At 37.9% G+C, this 24,536-nt stretch overlaps 2 protein-coding genes across 6 annotated transcripts in view; both read left to right on the top strand.

Moving 5' to 3' along the window:
- The window catches only part of LOC110059912 (aflatoxin B1 aldehyde reductase member 2-like), a 9,020-nt gene extending 5,357 nt beyond the window's left edge, over positions 1-3,663 (top strand). The window contains exons 9-13 of the mRNA XM_089279463.1: positions 305-371; positions 461-561; positions 912-1,066; positions 2,040-2,120; positions 2,706-3,663. Coding sequence (XP_089135589.1) covers positions 305-371; positions 461-561; positions 912-1,066; positions 2,040-2,120; positions 2,706-2,773 — 472 coding nt within the window. The 3' untranslated portion in view covers positions 2,774-3,663. The remainder of the gene's footprint in view (positions 1-304; positions 372-460; positions 562-911; positions 1,067-2,039; positions 2,121-2,705) is intronic.
- A 1,397-nt stretch (positions 3,664-5,060) lies between these two features.
- On the top strand, positions 5,061-24,060 carry LOC110059941 (protein-lysine N-methyltransferase SMYD4-like). 5 transcript variants are annotated; one of them, XM_089280101.1, is made up of 16 exons: positions 5,061-5,078; positions 13,464-13,628; positions 17,597-17,762; positions 17,967-18,152; positions 18,509-18,635; positions 18,935-19,050; positions 19,559-19,683; positions 19,889-19,994; positions 20,259-20,322; positions 20,485-20,571; positions 20,751-20,827; positions 20,949-21,376; positions 21,713-21,786; positions 22,089-22,179; positions 22,377-22,697; positions 22,921-24,060. In XM_089280101.1, the coding sequence occupies exons 2-16, from the start codon at positions 13,501-13,503 to the stop codon at positions 23,213-23,215; spliced, it is 2,391 nt and encodes a 796-aa protein (XP_089136227.1). In that variant the 5' UTR covers positions 5,061-5,078; positions 13,464-13,500; the 3' UTR covers positions 23,216-24,060. The 5 variants fall into 5 exon arrangements, with proteins under 5 accessions (XP_089136227.1, XP_020622315.2, XP_020622314.2 ...); XM_020766656.2 differs by lacking the exon at positions 5,061-5,078 and adding an exon at positions 6,212-6,340; XM_020766655.2 differs by lacking the exon at positions 5,061-5,078 and adding an exon at positions 9,394-9,514.
- The last annotated feature ends 476 nt before the right edge of the window (positions 24,061-24,536 follow it).

Genomic DNA, 24,536 nt, shown 5'->3' with positions numbered 1-24,536 from the left:
TGTGGAACATATTCATCTTATCCTTCACAGATCGACTGTGACTGTGATCGATTCCTCTTTTTCATGTCTACCTCGAGTGGAGGTTTCAAGCGTCGCTGAAATTTTTCTCTTTCTGAGCTCAGTTTTCACTGCCTGACTTGTGGGCAAGTCTAATGTCTGGCACGAAATGTAGTAGCTCCTGGTTTTCAGTAGAGCTGTGATCTCTTTTGAACAATAAAAACTAACTAAAGTGGACATGAACTTTTGGAAGATGAGTCTGTAAGGTTAAAGTTAATCACAAAGAGTATTTTTGCTTTCTTTTCAGGGATGTAGAAAGAGAACTCTTTCCATGTCTGAGAAGTTTGGGAATGGCCTTCTATGCATACAACCCAGTGAGTATTTTCTAGAGGTCCAGTTTTGAATTCTCCAAACCTTGATATACTCTTTAAAATGTCTACTAATTGTTTATTTTATGTTGTAGCTCGCAGGAGGACTGTTAACAGGGAAACATCACTATGAAGATAATGAGAAGGGCACGATTCAGCATGGCCGTTTTGCTGGTATTGACCAGTGGAGTGCTGCATAAGTTGGCAAAGATATCCAATAATTCATGAAGATTTTATAAAAGGTCATCAAGAGCTTGGCTTGAAATGCCAGTCATTTCCTGCCCTCCTGAGCCTAACCCTCGGGTGAGAGACTGAGAGCGGGAGATGAATGACCTTTCAGGCCATCAAAATTTCAGTAGCAGTCTTTCTATTTACCACTAACAATAGCTAGTTAGTAATTTATCACTCTTCCTTTCTGGGTGCACACTTTGAACGCTCGCTTCACTTTTGTCTAATCTCTTTTCAGACATATGTCAGATAAATAAGTCAATGCAATTCTGGGTAGGTTGCATGAGCTATTACTAAAGATTTTCTTTTGTGTTCCAGCTACATAAAGCGTTATTGGATGAAGCCCTTGTTTGATTTGCTCGAGAAACTCCGGGTAACACTAGATCGTGTTTACGGTGAAGGAAAAGTGTCCTTGGTTGATGCGTCTCTTCGATGGATGTACCATCACTCCAAGATGGATGGTTCTCATGGAGGTAAAGTGAATTTTTTGCCTGTTGTCTTGTTGTTTTCAATATCATGAAGCAGCAGATAGAAGTCATGTTCCCTGAATGGGGAGTTATTTGTTTACACATGGATTAAAATTGTTTACCTACTCAGGTTGATTTGTTTGTCCTCAAGTGGCATTTTTTTTCGATCTATGCAAAATTCAGCCTTTCAGTTTCATACCACTTATTTGCGGTTCCCTTAGATCTGATTTAACTATACAAGCTTATTCAGCATGAACAGTACTAGTGTAACCTTGTCCTTCCAGACTGTGTAAGGGCCTGTTTACATGGAGGGAGGGTTACCCTAGCAAGCAGGTTAACCCTAGCTGGAGGGGAAAAGATAACCCAGGTTTACACGCAAAATTTCACAGGTAGGGTAACCCTACAGCCCAGGACAACTTAATGCACGGTTACACTCAAAGGGTCTGGAAACAAGTAGAAAGTTAACCTGGGTAGGCGGGTTAACCCTTCCTAGAGTGTTCACAAGGGAAAAAGTTAACCCGCCTGCCAGGGTAACCTAGGGTAACCCACCTACCTGGGTAACCCTGGCTTCCTTGTAAACACAACGAAGAAAAAAAAGAGGAAATGTGTGAGTGCTAGGGTAACCCACTTGCTAGGGTAACCCGCTTGCTAGAGTAACCCTCTCTCCTTGTAAACAGGCATAATGGTTAGTGCGTTGGACTCCGGATTGAGTGGTCCATGTTTGAGCCCTGACCAGGGTCATTACAGTGTCTATTTGGGCTTAAGGCGCCTAATTTTCACAGTGCCCCTCTCCATCCAGGTGTAAAAATGGCACCGGTAAATTTAATACTAGGGGGTAATCCTGCAATAGACTAGCATCCCATCCAGGGGGTGTAGAGATACCCCTAGTCGTTTTATGTTGCAGGAACTGGGATAAGCCGTGGCCTGATGGGCTGCTAGGTTCGAGCGTAGACGTAATCCCGTTTTACTGCGGTTTCAGATGCTGTAATCCTTGGGGCGTCTTCTGTCAAGCACTTGGAGGAGAGCATCAAGAGTACGAAACACGGGCCCTTACATGAAGGTATAAGCAAACATTATAAATTCAGTGATGAAAATAATAGAGTTCAAATTCACCATGTTAGGGCTGCAGTACCGAGAGGATCGTGAGGATCTCTTAGTAAACTGGCTTAAGTGCAATCATTGGTTAATTTATTACTGGTACGGATGACTTTCTCTATGCATAAGATATGCTTATGAACTATCTTCCCCAACAGTACCACATTTTTTTTCTGGTCCCCCTCCCCCCAAAGACAAAATTTTACGTGACACTAGACATGACTAGAGACCAGTGTCTTTTTCTTGTCGTAGGAAATGGTCTTTTTAAAATGTCTTTGAAAAGACTAGTTTTCAAACGTTACTTTTCCGGGAATTAAAGTTCTGTGTACACCACTAAATAATAATACTGATATATGGAAATTTGTGTATGACTCCGAGGACTGCTAGGAAATAAATAAGAAGCCTTTTTGTTCAGTAAGAATTTTCATATCCGTGAGATAGCGAGTTGAACACTCGAAGATAAAATTCGTATCCACGCGCGGGCATGTAATATCCTCTATATATCTTGCGCTCGACCTTTTGCAGTAATCATATTGTTTTCTCTCTGCAGATGTGGTCAAAGTATTTGACGAAGCCTGGGGCGAAATGAAAGGCGACTGTGTTAACTATTTCCGCTGAACTGACCTCGTGATAACTGAAGGCTCTTCAGACGTTAGATTTCGTGAAAAACTCTAGGAAACGAAGACCGCTAAAAAAAGGTTTATGTAGACAAATAGGGCGCGAAAATTATGAAAGCACTTAGGTATGGTTACCAAAAACTCAGTAAACTAAATGAGGAAGAAAGATCCTCAAAAATCTTGCAGACTTTGTAAAAGAAATTATACGTTCAGTTCTACTGACTTATGACAGTGCATATTTGAGGGTTTCCAGCTGTTTATTTTTTTTTCTCTTTTTCCAGTCATGTTCGCTAATTTTCTGATTTAACATATATGGTTATGGAAAATCTGCTGATTAGTCCGCACAATCTGTGACCGGCTATACAAACTGACGAGAGATTCTCAAACAAAAAACACGAAAACGATCCTGCGTAATTCAGACTGTTAATCCAGCATATTTTGGTTCCAGAAGAAGAAAACGCCTTTTGCGACCAATACATGTATTCCCAGGCTCAAACGGGAAAACGTAAAGCACTAAATGCCAAACGTGACTAACTGGACTAACTGACGTTGATCTGCATATCCGGTAGAAGGATGTCACGTTTTGCTATCTTTGACCCACTTAAGTCACTGATTAGTAATTTCAGTGCGTATGTTGCTTGTATTAGCCTGAAATGTCTTTTTTTTTCCTGGTCCCCTCTGCTCAGGCTGTTGGAATACCGATATGGAATTTTCCCAGTTCATTAAAATGATTATTTTATAAAATACACTTTGTAAATTGTTAAGGTGTAATCGGATGACATAGATTGATATTCCCAAATTTTGAAATGTAGGATATATTTTTAGTTCTTTATAAGTGCATGTAAATGTACCATTTTTGTGTTAGCAATAAACGTTTATATAAAAATATGATCATTTGAGGTGCTTCTTTCATTGAACACAAACATTGTTTGCATATTGTCAGTAATAAGTGATTTATTAGACTTCTAAAATCCTACCCTGCACTTGACACCGTATCCCGCAGTCAGATGTACATAACACTGACAGCGTTTATCAGTGTGTCCGTGAATCGTACAAAATATTGCGCGATGTGTTATTTGTACAGTCTGTACCGAATCGCTAGAAATGACCGGCGTATAGGGGAATGTTTCTTTACAATATTTGCGTTATTGTGCGTTGTACAAAGATCATCTTGGTTGATTAGGTGATGACAGGACAAGACCCCTATCCATTTTTAAAATATTCCTTACTTAGCTTTTCCAGTTGATCGGCTTTCATATCGCTCAAACTTCAGCTAGTTCAGAGCTAGTCTCGCTTCCCCACCCACAACACCCATAGTTCGATCTCAATAAACTTTGTTGCTCAAACATTGTAGTCTGTGTTTGATATCACATAGTCATTAGCATAAGAGCTTCAGTTTCTGATCGAGCAAGAATTGTTTCAGTTTGTCAACTTCAAATATATTGAAAAGACGTGGCAGGGATTAGGAGTCAAGAGAGATTTGAGCCCGATGTATTTTTGGATTGAATACACTTCAGTTTAAAATACACTTTATTTTATGAAGTATGTTCAAGGTCAGCATAATTAGCCCTTTTTGTCACCCAGAAATTTTCCAGTTTTTAAAAGCCAACATTACAGTCAAAGAGTTTTAATTTGTTTTAGTTTGGAGTCAGTTCGTACACTGTAACATGCCGGATGTCTTCTCTACTTAAAGTTGCATAATACTAAGATAAAACTTAAACAATTAAGTCAGCAAAGATTCTCCCATTTATTTACGAATGAAAACTGTTTTAATAGCTTTTAGTGCAAGCTAATGTACTTTTAATAACATGCAAGGGAATAAAGCACTTTAGGTAACACCTTCGGTGTAAGAAACAGCGGTTTAAAAGCCGCCGCACTTCTCAATAGAAACACAGATTCTAACAGTCTCGTAAACTAGCTTTCACTCGTGTTTCTAGCTATACTAGCGAACTTAACTCGATAGAAACAGGGACAATGTATTCAGTTGTATAACGTGATCTATTCGTTACCTGGCAACCCACCCTCGGGAGATACTGATGAGAAGGTAAAGAAAAGCACTTTTCATGGCCGTGTTTGCGTCAGTAGTCGAAAACAAAGTCACAGGACATCCAGTCGGCGGTTACCATAAAAAAAAATATTGCCCTAGGTTCGCTTAATTGCTCCATTCGGTCCTATTCGCACTATGCGCTTAGATTTATCAGCTGCTTTTTCACCTCTTCTTGTTTATAGTGCCTGCCAAGCTTCCGTTTGATGGAGTAGCAAGGAAGAATCAAAGCATTTGCTGCGATCAGGAATCACTGAGCCAGGTTTGTGGTGCTAGTACATGTGAAATCAGTAATTTTAAGTCTCTCAAAAACTAATATTGAAATGACCATGCTTTAAAAGGTCTTATCAGAGTATGACAGCCGATTTACACAAGCTGAGTATATGACTATTTTCTATTTTGTGCCTGCTTGATATTGCTCAGAGCCTTTTTAAACCAAATTATTCCAACCTTGAATGCCGATGTAAATATTAAATTTAATGGAGTAGATTGAAACATTGCAGATAAGCAATTTTTGGAAAACAAGTCCTAGGTCAATAAAATACTCAAATGTCCTAAAACTAAAAAAGCCACAAACTTGAATTTCTTGCCACTGGACTGGTAACGGGGGGTAACGGAAAGCTGCAGGAAATCACGCACGCTGAAGTTGTGCTTCGTACAACCTCATCACATTTCTCTATTGTTCTTCATATCGTCATTTGCTTAAATTAAGCTCTTTATTTGACTTGCTTTTACTTGCTATGTAATCCTGGGTCTTTGAAAAATTCAATTGACTCCCAGTCCTCGATCGATTGTTTGATGTTTGCCTGTACTATACTATTAGTGATTTTAAACCAATCCTGTTTAACTTCGCATCCTGTTAACAGCTTTATGCAACACTGGGGGGTCAGCCTGTAGTACACGCGGCCGAAGATGATATGTTGCCTTGTTGAAGACCGTGATAATTTTAATTAAAATCATTTTAAATATGTATTTGATATCACATATACACCTGTGAGTAATAACGAGAGAGTATTTTTTTACATCTGCGAAGAACCTGGGCAAAAAAACTGAGGTTCTCTAACTGTGCTGCGAATTCTTGCTTGACACAGGTCATAAAGAAATTTAATTCAGAGCTATTTTTATCTTTATTTCCCTTAGTTTATGCAAAAGCTTTTTCCATGCGTAATGATCATGTTGTGCGAGATCGGTTTCAAATTTAATGACCCCTACCAAAATAACGAAGTAACGGAAATGAGGTTTTTCCTCTCGATCTCTCAACACTAGAGATACCCTGGAAAATCAACAAAGTATTAATTGCTTTCAAAACAAATTAGTTAAAATTAAATAGCAGGCCTCTTTAACGCTTAGCCGGTGAAACAAGTTTGATTTTGGAATAATCCCCCTTATAAAGCTCGGATGAAAAGTGTTTTAGCAGGGACATCATTGAAACGAGCTTAACTGCAGAACGATCGAAAACCTGTACCCTCAATGTGTTCATCTATTATCTGTAGAAGCTACAAGCCCCTGGCCACGTTTATCCAGGTAAGGATCTAAGGAAACCAACGGGCTAGGAGGCGTGAAACTTCAAAATTTGAGCCAAATTAGCAGTTTTAATTATAGGTCTATATTTTTTATAAGTTTATCTTTTTCTATAATTTCTTATTTTTGGAGAACCACGTTTTGGAAAGCGTTTTAAAAAAGCTTATTTTTGGACAGGATGTAGGATGCATACAGCATTCCACGGGCGTTTCGCGAATCAAGGTGAAACAACCAAATATGACGCAAACTCTACGCGTCGTCAAATGGAAATCCAAATTCTACGAAATAGCCATAACGATACCATGGCATTTACAACGCGCTGCCAATTTTAGGGCTAACAGATGGAATAAGTGATTAGTTCTCTAAGAGCTGGCCTCTTAAATAACCTCCTGCATTACAATGATAACAGACTTGGCCCCAAAGGTTTCTTTCTTTTTCTCAGTTTTTCTAGCGACTACTCCACACCACAGAGTAAGAACTTGCAAAAACAACACCCCTTTAATAGGGATTGATAATCAATTTGGGAGTAGCTGCGAATGCTTCCATGACAAAACCTCTCCTTATTTTTTTGCAATACCTGCTGAAAGTACTAGATAATAAGCCAGTTTTACGACCACTGAGTACAGGAAACGTCTTCAGTGCATTTGTTTAGGTTTGTCATCAAGGGCATTATTTTCATGAAGATTAGGCAATCAGCACGATTTTCTAGAACCATGGAGGCCATGGCAGAATTTCAAAATAGAAGATCAATAACAGTTTACAGGAAGTTTCGACGGAAACGGTTAGCAAAATCAACTTAACTAATTCTATTAGCCTTCGCCTTCAATTCCGGTCAGATTTTTACGGGCACACTCAGGGTCACACAATGTTTACGAGTGCTGTAATGCAAGACCGTGAGGAAACCTCAAGGACGGACAAAACACTCAAATGCCAGCAGTTCGTGAAGGAATGCAAAGAGAATGATCAAACGTCCAGCCGCTTTGTCGTGTTATCCCAAGGAGATCAATTCTCCTTACCTATTGACACATATTTTCTTTGATGTTTTAATAGTTTTGATTATTTAATTTGGTGGTTCTTGTAGTAACGAGGACATGTTCGTACGCGCGCATTTGGCGCGAGAAATTTCGCGCAGCAAGAATGCGCGAAACAGTTCAATGGAATCACCTTAACAGGTCTAACAAGGCTGGGCCCTATTTAAAAAAGATGCTTACAAACTTTGAAAATCACTTACTCGTACCCCTTGTTCGCCAACTTCGCCAATTTTGCCTCAGACATAACTGCACGGGAGTGCTATGAACAAAATCTCTTTTTGATCACTAAAAAATGGTATGGATCGTGCAGGGTAGACAAACCCGTATGCAATACTTTGAGCGCAACAGTGTTGCAACATGTTCCTCTCTTTTACGTTATACAGAGCAGCACTTACGAAATAAATCCGATTTGAGCGCTAAATGCTTATTTGAAGATCTGGATCAACGTTTTTCTAACAATTTGGTCTTATTTGATGAGGTCCTAACCTGTAAAGCAAATCTCCTAACCGCTTCGGGGTGACGTACTCCCATATGAAAGGGGCGCGGCTGGTCATCGTAAGAGAGATTAAACGCCGATATCCTTATCTATCATGGCGAAAAGAATGAAAAAACACTGCCATACTGCCGCATAAAATCTGCGACATTTTATTTTTTCTTGTCATTCTCCTCCTGTCTGTGGGACTGTTTCAGAATGATCTCCCAGGGGTCAAACAAAGAGTCACACCCAGATTTGTTTTCTGTATATGTAGAGACTGACACAGGAGTCCCCGCGGGGAATTTCCGCCTGTTGCAAAAACACGTCTCCCCTCGGTTGGTCCTATGTAGTTTCATTCGACTGTAACAAGTCCCTTGACTGCAACTTACATTCCAAGCAAACAAGTACGACTATCTCCCGTTGATTTGTTTTTCTCACCTTGTTGATTAACCTTGATTCTCTGTTCAAATATCCCAGTTCGCCTGCTTCAAGAGAAGATTCAGTTAACAAACCACAGTGGCTGTGGCGCAAAAATATGGCAAGGAATTTCAAAAAGTATGATATCCATTATAAATCAACTGGTGAGCTGCTGAAAAAGGTAGTCCTGTGTCTTTTCCTGGGAGTTCTTGGCTAAAATATTATTAACTGCGTTCAGTGACACTCTTTTCTCATTCAACTCCATTTGTTCTTCTGATCATTTTGAAGGAGTTGACAACCAATGTGACCAATCTAATACGTATTTGAAAACTGACAGTAGCCCGGAAACAGCGCTAGGTGATTTGGTGAAAAATGTGACTTTTAGTCAACAACAACAACGTTTCATTTACTCTTGACATTTAATACACATTTGCGAAGAAAATTACAATAACTTAGAGACAAGATATGTTTAAAGTCGAACCAGGGGGGTAAATGATCCTTGCGGTTTTCGAGTTATTTCCCTGCCTTTTACGTGCAAAATAAAGTAAGACCAAATGAAAGACTCAGATCCGAATTAAAAAGAGGTTTTGAGATCGCTGAGTCAGTGAGAGCACAAAGTAAATAGTGTCTTCTTGTACCTAATGTAAATTAAATCACGTCTGACGTCTAAATGAATTTCCGCTTACTTGGGGGTTCCGCGAATGTTTGATTGGGCAACCGAAAAAAACCAAATTATGACTGAGGCATGTCCAAGCACCGGAAAAAAATAAACGTGATGTTGATTTCCCCGTCTTGGAAAACAGGATAGAGAGGTGGTGAAAGCTACTTTGTAGGTCTTTGGACTGAAGATCACTGAAATTTGCCAATCTCAACTTAAAAGTCAATACGTCGAATTATTGCCGGGGATTTTTATGTGGTACTGTCAATAAAATCCATGGTGTTGCTGTAGTGCTGTAGGTACATGTGTACTTCATGATGGCCGATTTCCGCTCCCTCCCACGTTATGACATAATTCCTACGTCAAGAATTTCGCTCGCTAACGGCCAAATCTCAAGTGTCCCAAAATGACAAGGCAATTAACTAATGAAGTGAAACGTGATTAGGGGTCAATTAACAGAGGTATAAAAAGCTTCAAATGTTGTGACGGGGTTTTAGAGTACATGTACATATGATCAGCAGGAAATCTTTGCAGAGTCCTGAGCTTTGTGGAGAAATTGTCACTCAGTTCACTTTATACATCTCGTTCACGTTCGAGTAAGTTCAGTTCCCTTTATTGATGCAAGACTTTTGTTTCCCATTTATTCAAACCATAGTCAATTTGTAATTGTCGTCAAGTAAGGAAAAAGATTGTTGTATCTTATTAACATTTATACATAATTGAAAAATACATCGTTCTTTAATTCTCAATATCCAAGACTTTCGGCTCATCCAAATTGTGACCTTCGTTGACTTACTTCTACAACTTAAGATTAAAATCATAATGAAGAGACAAAAAGTCGTCAGAGAATAGTGCGTTGCATGCATTTCGAAGAAACCTGAAGCAAATTGTTTCGCTATTTATAGTTGCACTGACTCGACTTGCGCTGTTAGTTTTGTTGACCTTCACTGCAAGCTACTGCAGTGCGACCACTGACATATAATCCATTCATATTTCTTTCAATTTAATTGAGAAATTTGTAACTTACGAGGCTTCGTCTTTGAATTTAACTATGTGATTTTCCTTAATTACGAAAAAAGCTATTTTTCAGAACTGTAGCTGGTAACAGGCAAACTGAAGCACTCGACTCAGTCATTTGGTTTCCTTTTTTTTGGTTGTTGTTTTTCTTTAAGGGGGAAAGAAAACCACTGCTAGCAAATAAAAAACTCAAGCAAATAAAACTGCCTTAGTCATGATATTTTCCACCATTTGTCAGTACTGACGACAGGCCACGAAAGACAGTCAAATTTAGCGGCAATAGTGCACAAGAGCTTTCTTTTAGCATTTTTTGAATTGTGTAATCAGCTCAGAAGATTACTTTAGCCGGTTTATTTATTTCCCATAATTAAAAAGTACATAATGAATAGTGCTACATATAAAATTGCTTTGGGAAGAAGACTAAAGAAACCCTTACAGGCTTTTATAGATTTCACTGAGCCGTTTCGAGTTATTTCCTCGCTTCTAAGTCTCATTTTAAGACGATTTCTCTCGAAATTGCATGTAACTGGAATGAATTTTATATCAGCGAATCTCCAAGATCTCTAATTTAGAATCTCTCTGCAGGACGTTTCAACAACATCAATTGTGGTCATTTCATTTTGACTTTAACTGAATTTGAAAGGACAACAGGTTTGATGTTTCCAAGTTGCTCCAGATCCCCGTTTTTAATTGGTCCGTGCCGACTAATATTGAATACGAAATATTCCACTCAATGTGAAATACTTCAATGCTGCTGAAAATCAAGCGTAGCTGATATCTTGTTTGTTTTTTTTTTTAAATTTTTAAATGCTTTACACGAACTCCTCACATGCATGGCTTTAATTTACTTCAAACAGTGGTAATCTTCAGTATTCCATTATTAGCTCGCCGCCAAAACCGTGTTTTAATTTTTAATTAAAGCTATTGAGTATTAACGAAATTGGATTGATAAAACTGAGTTAGAACAAAATGCAGTTGAAAAAAAAAACGTAGCTCTTGAACAACTTTAACAAAGTTTTCAGCTATGATTCATGTTCAAACCATTTATTTTACTGTGCATTGTGGTTCTAATCCGATGTTCTTGAAGCTTCACAGTCGTTTTAATATCGTTTCGTGACAATTTGTCTTTGGCACCGCAAGTTGCAAATAGATGCCTGTTTCGCAAGCGACTATTATAGTCAGGTAACACGGAAGAGAATTCTTATCATACTAGTCGCATGACACACAGTACTGCAACAAATAACTTTGTGTATTTCTATATGTTAACTAACAATTATTATTTTTCAGTTTTTTCTTGTACTGATGCTGAAAATCGAGGATAAGATATTTTCGTGTTAAGTGCCCTGTCATCGATCGGTTACGAAATAAGGCAGACGCCATGACGAAACCGCTGGCTTAACGTATTTCGTTTCGGATTTCTAGCTCTCAAATCCGGAAAAATTTGCATTAAAATACGGGCTTGATGGCATTTCCTTTGGCGCTCACGTTTATATAGATTATATACAATTTGTAAATAACATAACGCAGTGAATGCACCACCTTACCGAAATCACATCAAAGATTTGAAAATTTAATATTTGACAACAAACTAAGAACTCAGAATTTTTCATGCGACGCGCCCCAATGAGTTTCTGACTGACGTAAAACATCACAGATGGCCAATGAAACATGATATGGGATTAATATAAGAGGTATAAATACATACAGACTTTGTGGTAACTCATTTAGTATCTTATACATGCAACATCGCAGAGCAACTGGATATCACTGACAGACGTTCTTCATTTTTGCTTGGTGAAGGTTTGTCGGTTGTGAGACAAAGGGTTTGTTCAGCTCACGTGCGGAGTAAGTCACAAGATCTCCATTATATTCAGTTTAGTAGATGACAAGAAAAGAGACCACAATATTGCTAGAGTTCTTGGGTCGCAGAAATGAAATACTTTTTAACTTAATTCTGAAAGCTAAGATTTTTTGGCCTTAGTAAGAACGTTTTCCGTCTTTTCCTCGAATGTTTTACAAAAGAACCAGGAAATCAGTAGAGGTCACGTAGGAACAGCGAGTCATGGCTGAAAAGCTCTGAAACTTGTGCGAAGCTATTCAATTTGAATTAGAATTGTTGAGATATTAATGTTGTAGTGACGAGGCAAAATTTCGCGTTTACAGCGTTGTTAGAAGAAATCAGATATATTAAGCAAATTATTTCGTAAGAAAGTCGGTTGTTCAGGCCCAATTCGAAGTGTACAACCGAACCAGCTTGATACAGCATGCATCAATCATCCTACGCAACTTTGAACGTTTACCTCCAAGTCCAGATTTGTAGCAAGCTAGTTATCTTATATTTTCGCTGCTGAATGATTCCTAAGATTAAAACATCGAAGGAGAATAGCTGGGACAAATTTAAGTTCACGAATCTTCAAGATCTTTGTACTCCTCCACATGATGTTTCAACTGGTCCCCTGATAAGAATTTATTCACTCAGTAGGGGCCTCATTCAGTAGTATTAATATTTTTCTTTTTTCATTTTACCCTGCATGTGTGGTCTTAAATTGCAGTACAAGGGCTCGAATGTTCTAATCTCGAAAGCACAAGGTCGATGAAAAAAAATACGAAAACTCCTGAGTCGTAATGAAAAGTGCCACAAAATATTATTTTCATCAGAACAAAGTTGCCCTTTCAAACAGGGGTCTCGACCAAAAATTAAAGCAAACTCTCAAAAATACACAATTAATCGCTGTGTTTGTTGTAGTAGTTTCAGTCGCCACAAATGTTGTGCCTTCAGTTCTCTACCTTGGTTGAATAAACTCTTGGATTTGAACAACGAATATTAATTATTTAGTATTCCCGGAGTACTGTCTTCGACTCTTGTATTCCTAACAAGCATATTTTAATTTTTAAACCTGGATATTACTCTTTAAACTGAGAAAACCAATAATCGTTTGCAATATTCACTTGTATAGACTAAGAAATTTATTCAGATTTTTTCGTCTCCGTTGTTGCCTCTTGTCAAGCTTTGGTCTGCTATTGGTCAGTTTTGAGGGAGTGTTGGGGGTGTGTTAGGGGACGGATTCCTTTCGTCTTACTGCGGTGACAAACGCGAGGCCACGGGAGCTTAATCAGTCGCGCGTCAAAAATGTACCGCAAATACACTGGTGGCAGAAAAATTAGCATTTTACATCATTTGTTGAGGGTAAAGAGACATGGCTGTCACAAAGCAACCTATACAAACAGATCATTCAAGCGGAAAAAGCGAGCTGTCAAAATGTGAAAGTAAGGAAGTTGGAGTGGCATGATAAAGTTGCCTGACCTGTGACCTACCGTCAGGAGATTGGGAATAAGACGTCAAAATCTAAGAACTACTCTCATTGGTTAATAGGAATCTCCCTATCTCAATTGACCAATCAGAATTTGTTTACTAACGGAACTTTGACAAGTGGTTTTGCAAGTAAAATTACTGTAGCAGTTTCATCATCCAGCGCTCCCGCTCACTTCGAGTAGGAGAGAACATTCATTTTCCTTTTTCTACTTTAGAGGGTCGACAAGGGACTTTCAAGCGTAAAAAACAACAATGGCACTGCATTTGAAAGATGAATGGGAGAATTTTGTGGTGGAACAACTTCGAGGACCATATATAAAGGAGTTTGGCAAGCTAAAAACCGACGGCGAGCGATACAAGTTTTGCAAATACATTATACGGTAAGGTCTATTTTTTGTTTTTCGGGCTTAATTCTAGTTACATTCGGTAAGGTCTTGAAAAGTAAATTTGAGGCTATACTTTAACCTTTAATATATAACCAAACCTTGTCTTCTAAGCCTTGAATCGAGTTCATAATAAGTAAAATTTTAAGTGACCCTACAATCAGTAAGCGACTTTGCGAGATGCATTAGAATACTGAGTCACAAAGGCTTTCCCCGTGTACCAAAGAATCGTTTTTTCATTTGATATTTACATCAGTATTTTTTTATTTTCGGTTTTTTAGCGGCGTTAAGCACTCATATTTTAAAGAAATTTCCATAAAATTTGGGGAATGGTGTACCTCATTGCAACGACCACAACATTGAAAGTCTTGTTTGTTCAACTGGGTTTATTTTTCAGGCTGAAATCTTATTGATTTAAATATTCCATAAACAAATTTGCTTGAGATATTTCTTATTGCTTCTGTATGACCCGTTTCTTGCCCTTGTCTTGCTTTCATCAAGAAACAGCAAGAAAAAATCCTTTATGTTGCTTCTCAATAAAATATGTATGAACGTTTGCCGAAGTTCGGGCTCTTCTGTTTACCAGGAGCTGTGATGGTTCGCACCTTTATTTGGATGAAAAACCATCAACATGACTAATTGTTTCGATTCAAGCGAAATTTTTCAGGTGCTGCTTTTCTATACTTAGATACCTGTCAGGTCTTGATCGATTTCTGAACCGCACGTGCCACACTGCACAGAAAGCGTGTGCTTTGACAAGCCGAGAGCTTGTCCAGGGAAATCCCGATAACCTCCGTTTGGACTTCGAGTTCCACTTGGATATCGAGTTTGAGCTTTGACTCGAAGTCCAACTCATAGACGAACTTTATTTTCCATGGAATGATTTCCAACTTGTATGTAGCTCGCAAATAGTTAGCTAGGTGCTCGATCTAGCCCGCTTGATTTTTTTGTTTTGTTTTTCATATTTCAAGCTTTCAATGCAGAAAATCACTGATCAGAATTTCGAGAAGCTGATCACGAGAGGCATGGATCTGCGTTCATTTATTTTGCTGAGGTCGATCTTGCAATTTTCGTTACAGTTGCGAAACAGCTTTCACCGACACATGAAATAGACATCGTACTGCATTAAAACGACAAGGTAGACATCGTCTTAGTTCACAGGATTTTTCGTATCAGATAAATAGACAGGATATTTTCCTTTAGATATTTGATAAAAACATACAAATTCAATACAACATATCTGATGTTAAAACATGTAAAAGATTAGTTTCTTTCCATAGACCAACTAAGCCCCACCACTTTTGTCAACTTGTGCAATACTGCCAATAGCTGGTATGCTGGAATTAACATGGCACCTCGTTATTTTCCGTTAAAAATATTTATGCTTGGTTCTGTAAAGTTATGAACTACTGCATAATAAGAAGCCCTGTTATGTAATGAAAGGCAGAAAGGGTAGAAATTAATTTTGTGGATGCTTATCTCTCCATGGCTCTTCTTTTGAATTTCTGGGTAACACAGGGTGTTGCCTGTACCAAGCTGGCTGTCAGACTTATTTTTAAAAGGCTCACAACCGAATAGTTTGATTGCATTTGGTTTTTAAGAAATTGTCTATGCAAAATCTTCTCATTGTCCTTCTGTCCAATTTGTTTTTCCGATATTCAAATTAGGTCTTTAGGGTTGAAGCTAACCCATTGTTAGCATTAGTTTCTCAAGCTGCAACATTAAAGTTAAGCCTAAGACAAAAGAAAATTTTGATTAATTATTTACCCTGTAGCCTTGATGTATAATTTTTGTACTCTGTTCTACTTGTTTCAGAATTTTGTTGCTATAAGAACTGACTTATCATCTTGTTTACAAAATGATGCTGCGTGCTTCTTATTTCTCTTTGGACACATCACTTTCCTACTCTTGAAACATGCTTTTGTAATGTTTGTTGTATTTGTTGTGATGATTTTTTTTTTTGCAAATTAACATACTCATATCATATCATACTGTTTCTGTTATTTTAGTAACCTTAGAGTTTCATGTACATGTACAATAAATTGCCATATTTATAATGTACACATCACATTGAGATGGTTACATTTGATTCTTGCAAATTTGTTGATAAGACAGATGTTTGTTGAATTTCAATGCCTTATGAAAACAATAAAGGGAATGGAATGAGGCTTGCACTCTTAAAAAATGAACCTTTTGGTTTCACTGGAATTTTACTGATTGTCATACTTGAAACTGTCACTCTGTAGATGTACATTTACTATACACACTTGTAAGTGCCTGTGTTTCTTTTATTTCAGTAAGTACTGTTTTCATTTCATTCTCATATATTTCCTTCATCACTTTGGCTGTGCTCAAAGTAATTGCTTCATTGAACAATGTTGTGGTGTAGTGCACGCAAACTGATTATCTGTCAGAGAGTGGACTGAAGCAGTGGACTCTGATCTATGTTTACTGCAGCCCATCTATGTTCAGCATTTGAGCCAGCTTTGTGGCCTCAGGAGACTATTTGTTTCATCTGTAGCCCTTGCAAAGGGACAAAGAGGCTATATAAAGACTAAGAGTCAAAAAAGTTAATTGAATTGCATTTGACCTATCCAAGATTGTGCCTTTGTGCTGCCCAGAAAAAGAAAGCACATAAAACAGTGCTGTGATTGCTTTTGGCACACACAAGCATTTAATTTTGTATATAAACATTTTTTATTGCTAAACAGTGACCAAAACTTGGTGTCTAATGCACAATATTATAGAACATCAATCTAAAGGGCCTTCTATTCAGTGATATCTCTTTATTGTACAACTGATAAAACTTGTAGCATATTCACATATCTTCATAGCAGAGACACTAAACTAAACAGAGGGCCAAAACATGTGCATGCTAAGTAACGTGCAGTTAGCAGAGACACAACAGGGTCAAAGTGTTAGCAGAGGTGCATGTTTAGCAACGTGCAGGTACACGTGCATATCTATGCCAGTCATGCATGCATAATGTGAAGTCTCATTTTACTTCCAAGTATGTTTTAAGTTATGTACTCTCTTTTATTCACCTTTTATGCTTGTAAACAAGTAAACAAGACATTTTTGAAGGGAGAATTAAAGAAGGTAACTTATAATAATTATTTTATGGAAGAAAAACAGGGTTTTATAATGGTGTTGCAGAGTAACTTGGGAAAGCAGTTTGGCATTTGCTGGGTCAAGTAAAGGCATGCCAAAAATGTGTATGACATTGCATAACAATTATCTGCAACAACAGATGCTGCTCAGGTGCAGTTTTTTTCTTTAAATTTTACTTGATGGGTAATTGGAACGTTGCTGAAAGATTATGGGCATGAGAGAATAGCTTAAGTTTTTTGTTAAATAATTTTAGTGATGATAGTAACAATTTAAGTGAAAAGATTTGAGGAATATCTATGGTTAAAACAAAACTGTCTGTTTTCTAATATGAATGAATTTGCATAAAATTCTTTGTTTGAAAAATAACGGACTCCAGCAGTAGCAGGCTGGATATATTTTAAACAAAACAAAACAGCTTTGATCTTGGGAGGCATATGGCATGGCTTTTGACTTTTAAGGGACAAATTGTCCTGCAACTTCATGTAACAATAATAATGGCACAGTAGAATCTTGCATTTTAAAACCAACTAGGGTACAAGAAAGTGGTTTATAGAAATCTGTAGGTTTGAAAAATCCAGGTAAATGTCTTCTACATTTGTAACTTTTTTGCCAACTGAGAAGAAAAGTGCTTTGAATAATGGGGAGAATTGAAAAATCGAGGGTTCAAGAAATCAGAATTAAACTTTATAGTTTCCACTATGCTTAGTTCCTTGCCCCCATAGCTTCCACTATACATAGCTATAAACTGTCTGGACCAAAGCAACAAGTATTTGCTGGGGAGTGGTGTCTGTACTCCCACTGTGGTGGCTATTAGCAATCATTATAATCTATTTTTTTGTCTTCCCACTTTGCAGAAATAGTGGTGTAGCTCAAGAAATAGTTGAGCAGATACAAAAGCTTCTGAACACCAGGGTTCAACAAAAACTAAGGTCTGCAGGAAATGGCCAGGAATATGTGTGTGTGGGAGAAGAACATTTCAGGCGAAGGGATTTCAAGAAAGCTGTGATCTCCTTCTCACTGGTAATGGATAATACTTAAATTGAACAATTTGAAATATGAGTAAATTCTGAAACGTAGTGGTAATGAGAGAGTTGAAAGAGTACCCGAGTATTTTCAAGTAATATTGGTAAGCTTTTAAGATCTTTTAGTGTTGCAATTATTCTTTGGCTGTTTTCTTAAATATCAGTTGACATCAGACCTTTGTCAATTATTGAATTTGTTTAGGCCATTCAGCAAGCACTCTTGTACAATGCTGAAAACCAGAAGCCTCTTGCCAACCAGCAAAGTAACATGTGTGATCTGGCTTTGTCAGACAGTGCTGACAACACCAGTAGGTCTCCTGGCCAGCTCAGCCTTGTGGCCTTGTATACCAGAAGAGCAGAGATCCTCTTTCAGGCACAGGAATACAAGGTATGGATGAGATCACTGTCAGTTATAGTGATAAATAATAATGAGTGCTGTAAAAGCCCATGTATAAGCCCATGTGTAAGCCACACCCATAGAGGAGCCGCACCCTCAATTTGGAAGCTCAAATTTTGAAGAAAACAAAGACCACCAAGTTTGAGGTACAGTATCTAAACAGAAAAACCAGTAGAGATTCCTTCCTAACCACTAATTGAATCCAGTGATCTTAGAGATCTTTATATATTTCTGATGATGAGAACTTTCATTAACAATGTTTGCCTCATTGCCTGACTAGTTACCCTCAGTATATTACAGGACTCTTAGGTAATGTCGTAATCTTTTTAATGTCTCTTTTGTCTCAGACATGTCTAAATGATATCCAAGAGGCTTCATCATTGCAGTGCCCTCAAGCACCTAGTGGAAAGCTTGACAGCCTTCAGAAGGCTTGTGAGAAGAAGCTGTCAACATTTATTCAGAACTTAAATCATGGTAAATGTTGATACTTAATCAGGGCTTGAAAAAAAAAGTTGAATTCCAGCTTGCCCTTAGGACAAGTATCTCTCAGATATTGCTTACCCTGGGAAAGTCTTAGTTTGCTCTTTCAATGATTTAGTTGGCAGACGACTTGCCTGATCACCTGGCCATTGAGCAAGTGGGAATGAAAAGTTACTTGCCCAGAAGGAGAATCTACTTGTTTAATGCCTTGCCCCTATAAAGTGATGTTGATTTAGCCTTTGGATAGAATCATGCAGACTATGTACTGATTGCAATTTTTTGTTGTTTTGAAGGTGGTGATGCATCAACAAACATACCATCAGTTACAGGAGGACCGCATGACAAAATAGCTAATGGATCGAGATTAATTGAAATCAACTGCTCTGCTACTCAAGGCCGATTTCTAAAGGTTAGTTTTGAAAAGAAAATGCAAATTACATTTAGGATCAAAATTAATAAAAAATAATTATGTTGCTTCTTTACATTAAAAAAGAAATGAACAATATTGGTATCCTATAACAACAACAACAACTTTTATTATTGTTATTATTATTATTATTATTATTATTATTATTATTATTATTATGACTCGCATATTTACAATATCTCAAAACTAATTGCTATATAGCCTTGTTCTGTAGACATCTTACTTTTCTAACAAATGAACTAGAATTTGGCTTAGATTTTTTATTTAATGGGGTGGTGAACATAATTTATTTTATACAAACTACTGATACTCCTGGGTTCAAACCATTTACTATAAAATTTATTTTGCCAAACTTCATGCTTGCTCATTTTGAGTTTGAGATCTTTATTCTTTTTTCATATGTGCAAGTCTCAATTTTCAATGTTGTTTGCTACATGTTCATTGTCCCAGGCTATAGAACTCTTGTAATGTGTTTTTTGATCACCTGCAGGCTTCAGATGATATCCGTGCTGGTGATACACTAATCTCTGAACCACCATATGCTGCAGTCCTTCTACCAGAAAACACTCTCTCTCATTGTGACTGTTGTTTCCAGCCTTTGGTAGCTCCCTTTCCGTAAGTGGACATAAGACTTATATTTGATGTAAAAGAGATATTTTAGAAAAACTGTCAGAGATACAGAAGGGCCTGAATATTTGGGTTGGAAACCAAAACATGTAACATCTCTCAACTTGTCTGGATGAAGATTCATTTTCTCAACCATGATTTGGTTTAAATGCAACTTTTCCAGGTTTAACAGATGTTTCTATTTCCTACTCAGATGTCATCTCTGCTGTGAAGTGCAGTATTGTTCCCAGTCTTGTCGTGACAAAGCCTGGTCACAGTACCACAAAGTAGAATGTAGCCTTGGTCCACTTTTGAAAATGGTAGGTATTGTGTCTTTCACCTGCATTAACAGCGCTATCTGATTTGTCAAATGAGTGGGGAGTCTTACCTTGCAGTCACTTGCAGGTTTTTTTTGCTGGGGACGACGTACATTCTCATATTTTGTTTTGTCCTTAGTAAATATCTCACAAGTGGCTGCAAGATGTGACCCCAGTGGAGCCCTCAGAATTTTTCTCATTTGAATCTGACAGATAGCATCAACCAAGAATATTGTGTTTAAATGTTTTGATGTTTGTGTCTTGTAGATGGACACCTTTTTCCAGTTGTCACTGAGAATCCTTCTGGTAACAGGAACCGAGAACATATTTGGTAAGTTTTTCTAAGATTTTTCTTACTTCCACGTGCTTGGCAACTTATTTCTGTAACAAGAAATTAGATGCTGATCACAGAGTTAATCCTGATCATATTGTTCTCTGTTTTTGGATTAAATTGGAGTGTTTTATTGTGACTAATTTTCTCATTTGTTTTCAGAATTTTTACAGGCATCATCGAGTAAGAAGACTGAAAATACAAATATCAGCAGAATGTCTGGTTGTGGTCCAGAGGGAGAATACCTAGGTAGGTCATTGCTGCAATGGTCTTCACATATTCTTTGAATAGATTTTTTGTGTATAGTCTTTAGTTTCAGGTGAACTTAATGCAGGATACCTTTACATGTACTTTGCTAAGTTTAGTTAACTCTTATACCACTCTTCTTGATACGTCATATTTGTCACACAGTGTGTCTTTGTTTACAGGTGATTATGGCTCAGTGTTTTCTCTGGTGACCAACACAGAGTTACAACCTGTGAATACCTTGATGTCTCATGCTCTGGTATGTACTGTAAATTTTTGTTTTACTTCACTACACTTTAAAACTATCAATGTTTTAATGTCTACAGCACTGCATGTAGCTTAAGGTGCACCAAAGTAAATCTCATCTCATTCATTTTCAGAACTGTGTGCTACTAGCAGAGTTTCTTGAAGGTGTCATGGTTAGAGAAGAGGATTTAAATCAAAGACCAGTGAGCTGTGAGAACTGTACAAAGAACAGGCTGTGTCAACCACACGAGCTGCAGCATGAGCACCTTGAACAATACTACAATGTTCAAAACTTCCAGAGCTTTTTCCCTAACGAGACTTGCACAAGTTCCTTAGCAGGGGATGTGATAGGCTGCCTCCTGTTTCATCACTCTCAACAGATGGCTTGCAATGTACATGCCATCACTGCTATTGTGTCAACTGGTGAAGACAAAACACATCTGAAGACCAGTCCTCCATCCAAAGATCATGTTGTATCCAGAGAACAGAAGAGGATAGCAACTGCTGTGTATCCAACAGCGTCATTGCTAAATCATGCCTGTGATCCGGATGTCATTGTTAGGTGAGTGTATAGTTCTACAATGTCTTGAAATTTTTGTGAAACTAGAGGGTATGCAAACGATACATGCTCTTGGCTTGGCAGTTATCGTAGCAAGTGTGTCCAAACTGAAAGCAGTTCTGATTTGGATCACACAGCTTACAGAGTTACAGTAGATCCCATACATGATATTTTTGTTATCTCTGACTGTGTTGAGAGACACATGCAGAAATTCTTTTACAATGCAACTGATGTAAACCTACTTTTAGTGATGCTCCCTGGTATTAGTTTCTAGCTAATGAATTTAATTTTAATTACACCTGTGTAAATATTTAAAAGTTTACTTTGTTTCAAATTCAGCTTTGTTGATGGCCATCTAGTGGTGAGAGCAACACATAACATTGCCAAAGGCTCGGAGATATCTCACTGCTATGGTAAGTACAACTGCTGGGGTTAAGCTAATAATTGTGCTGGAAATGTTATTGCCAAATGATTTATTTCTCCCTTCTGCCATGGATTTTGTTCAGCATTGGTTCTGAGAAATTGTTGGTATATGCTGATATCTCATTATTCTCATTCTCTATCTGCCCAGTGCTGGACGATATACACGTACTGATGTTGTATCCAAAAACAAGTCTAATGTCACTCTTTCTTGGTGTTAATGGTTTTGAAGGCAACAGGTTATTTTGGTTTCTCTCACCTACTTAACTTTGTTATTGTCTTTGTTCCTGGACAGGTCCTCATGTAAGTCGTATGGGTCGTGAAGATCGTCAAAAGCTGCTGTACAAACAGTACTTTTTCACTTGTCAGTGCACAGCCTGCAGGAGGTAAGCTGTTATCTCATGACCTCATTCACTCACGTTCATTATTCTGTCCTGAGCTTGTACCTGGACAGTGGCTTAGTAATTCAATTGCAGGGTCAGACTATAAATTCTTCTTTTAGAGAAATTAGTTGTTCTTTAGTTCTAGTAAGACAGACGTATTGAAGCTGTTTGGTAATCTAACTGGGGACTGTCTCTTGCAGTGACGAAGAAATGGAGAACAAGAGACTCTGTTTCTCTGCCTTTGCGTGTCCTCAGTGTAAGCATGCCATGAAACTGTTCCCTGTGAGTGATGGAGTCATTGGAACGTGTCAGAACCGCGAATGTAACTTGGAGAAAAACATGCTTGATGAGTGCAGACTGGCGCGCGAGGCAGAGTTGCTCTTTATTAAGGGAGTGCGGTTGTTAGAAAGAGTTGGAGTCAAGGAGGCCCTTGACGTGTTCCATGAATGTTTGCGGCGGCGGAAAATTCTTCTTCATGCGTATAACAAGGACCTGGCTGAAACACACGATGCCATTGCAAGGTACTAGTTTTAACTGTGTGGAAAAACCTTTTTGTGTTTATCTTGTGGTCAGGCTCAGAAGAAGGTAAAGATCCGCAGCCACTTGTGCTTTCCAAGAGGAAAGAAGGTGTGATTGGATGAGGGCGGGAGATGTCTGACATTTTAGGCTAACCTTTCGTTTGCCTTTTATCTGTTATTTGAGTCACGCAACATTCTTCAACTTCTTCCCTGTTGGTTCCCACAGGTGTTATGCCATGAATGGCGACTTCAAGAAAGCTTCTCATTACTGTTCTCGCAGCTGTGAAGCGGTGGAAAAAGCTTTCGGTTCATCAAGCGTGGAGTACGCACACGAACTTCACAAGCTCTCGCAGCTGTTGTTCAACGACAGACAAGTCAAAAAAGCACTCTCTACAATCGACAAAGCCACTAGTCTTTTGTCACGCCATTATGGACGGAGCAATCCAGACGTGAAGGAACTGAGTGAGATGAAACGCTGCCTTATTGCTGTTGGCGGTCATTCCAGAAACAACAGCACGTGACGGTCACGCAAGGGTTATTAGGCTTTAAAGTATACTTGTCGGACATTTCTAGAATAAAAAGTTTTTTTTCGTCTTTTGTTTCCGGCTTAGTTAGACGTTTGTGCTACTCGGGTGATACGATTGTGTGACGAGAGGTGCAAATCGAATTCACTTGAGTCACACAATCTTCCAGGACCCAAGTTATCAGTTAGATGGAAGGAAAAGAAAGAAAAAAGAAATTAAAAATGGACGGGTTTATATGAAAGAATTTTGTTACGATTTTGTGAAAGTATCTTTTATACTAAAAGTTTGGTGTACAATTTGGTGTTGAGTTATTTATGTGTCAACTCCTGTAAGGGAGAAAGTGTCTTTAAAAAGAACGCGTTACTTGTTTTGTTTAAAAAAAACAGCAAGAAATAGTAGACTATAGAGTATGACGTAAATCAGAGAGATTCCAAGAAATACTATATACAAGTAGAGCAAAAAGTAAAGAACATTGAAGAACTAGAATTCATACTGGAAACGAGGTAGAATTTATTGTGTTGTTTAAAAGAAAACTACTAATGTCATTGTTTAGAACAAGGATTTGAGATGAAAAATGCCTACAATGCTTTATTCACTCTAAACACTTAAAACACATTTACATAGAAAGTGACAAAAACTACAATAACTTAAGAAATAGATATGTTTAAAGTTGAGCCAGGAGGATGAATGAACCTTGCGTTTCTACTTCCTGTTTCTCTACATGTGCAGAACACAGTTCGCGCTCTTTCTTTAAGACTGCGAGGGCCTCTTTCCTTCTAGAATACTCGACTTTTCTTACTGAACGAGGTGATTGAATTAAAGTTCAAAACGCTTTAACATCATGTTGTTGTTGTTGTTGTTGTTGATGTCTTTATCAGGTCAGGCTTGTCCAGTGTAACCTTCATTTTGCCTCGTAAAACTACACATGAGAAACTAAGGGGTGACGAAGCACCCTTAACCTTTTACAACAATTTTGGCTCGTCATATCCAATTAGAGACTCAAAACATTCTTAAAATGAGTGTATCTAATTGTCGAGAGTCGAGGGTAACATGTCGAGGGTCGAGGGTAACAAAAAATATATTAAAATAAAGTGAAAAATAAAAAATAAAAATATAGTATATAGTAATGAAATCCACTACTCTACAGGTGTTGCATAAGATATCTCCCTTCAGCATAACGGGATCTTCCTAATTTGCTATTCCAAAAAATCAAGACCGTCTATTTACAAATATGTACTTTTTCAACAAAAGATTTAAAAACCATAACTGGCGAAAGGTTATAGCCTGGCAGGTGGTTTGTTTCACAGCTGCTAACTCA

This window comes from Orbicella faveolata, unplaced genomic scaffold (genome assembly GCF_042242905.1).
Source record: "Orbicella faveolata isolate gen_17 unplaced genomic scaffold, um_ofav_v1 contig_47, whole genome shotgun sequence".
NCBI classification, from domain to species: Eukaryota; Metazoa; Cnidaria; class Anthozoa; order Scleractinia; family Merulinidae; genus Orbicella; species Orbicella faveolata.
The sequence above is the reverse complement of the archived record's forward strand: the minus strand, read 5'-3'. Positions and strand labels throughout refer to the sequence as shown.

Excerpts from the sequence above, each read along its gene's own strand:
- LOC110059941 (XM_089280101.1), top strand. The coding sequence starts at position 13,501 with ATGGCACTGCATTTGAAAGATGAATGGGAGAATTTTGTGGTGGAACAA. Across the intron at positions 18,636-18,934 it reads TATTCAGAACTTAAATCATG|GTGGTGATGCATCAACAAAC; the intron begins GTAAATGTTGAT and ends GTTGTTTTGAAG. Across the intron at positions 19,051-19,558 it reads CTCAAGGCCGATTTCTAAAG|GCTTCAGATGATATCCGTGC; the intron begins GTTAGTTTTGAA and ends GATCACCTGCAG.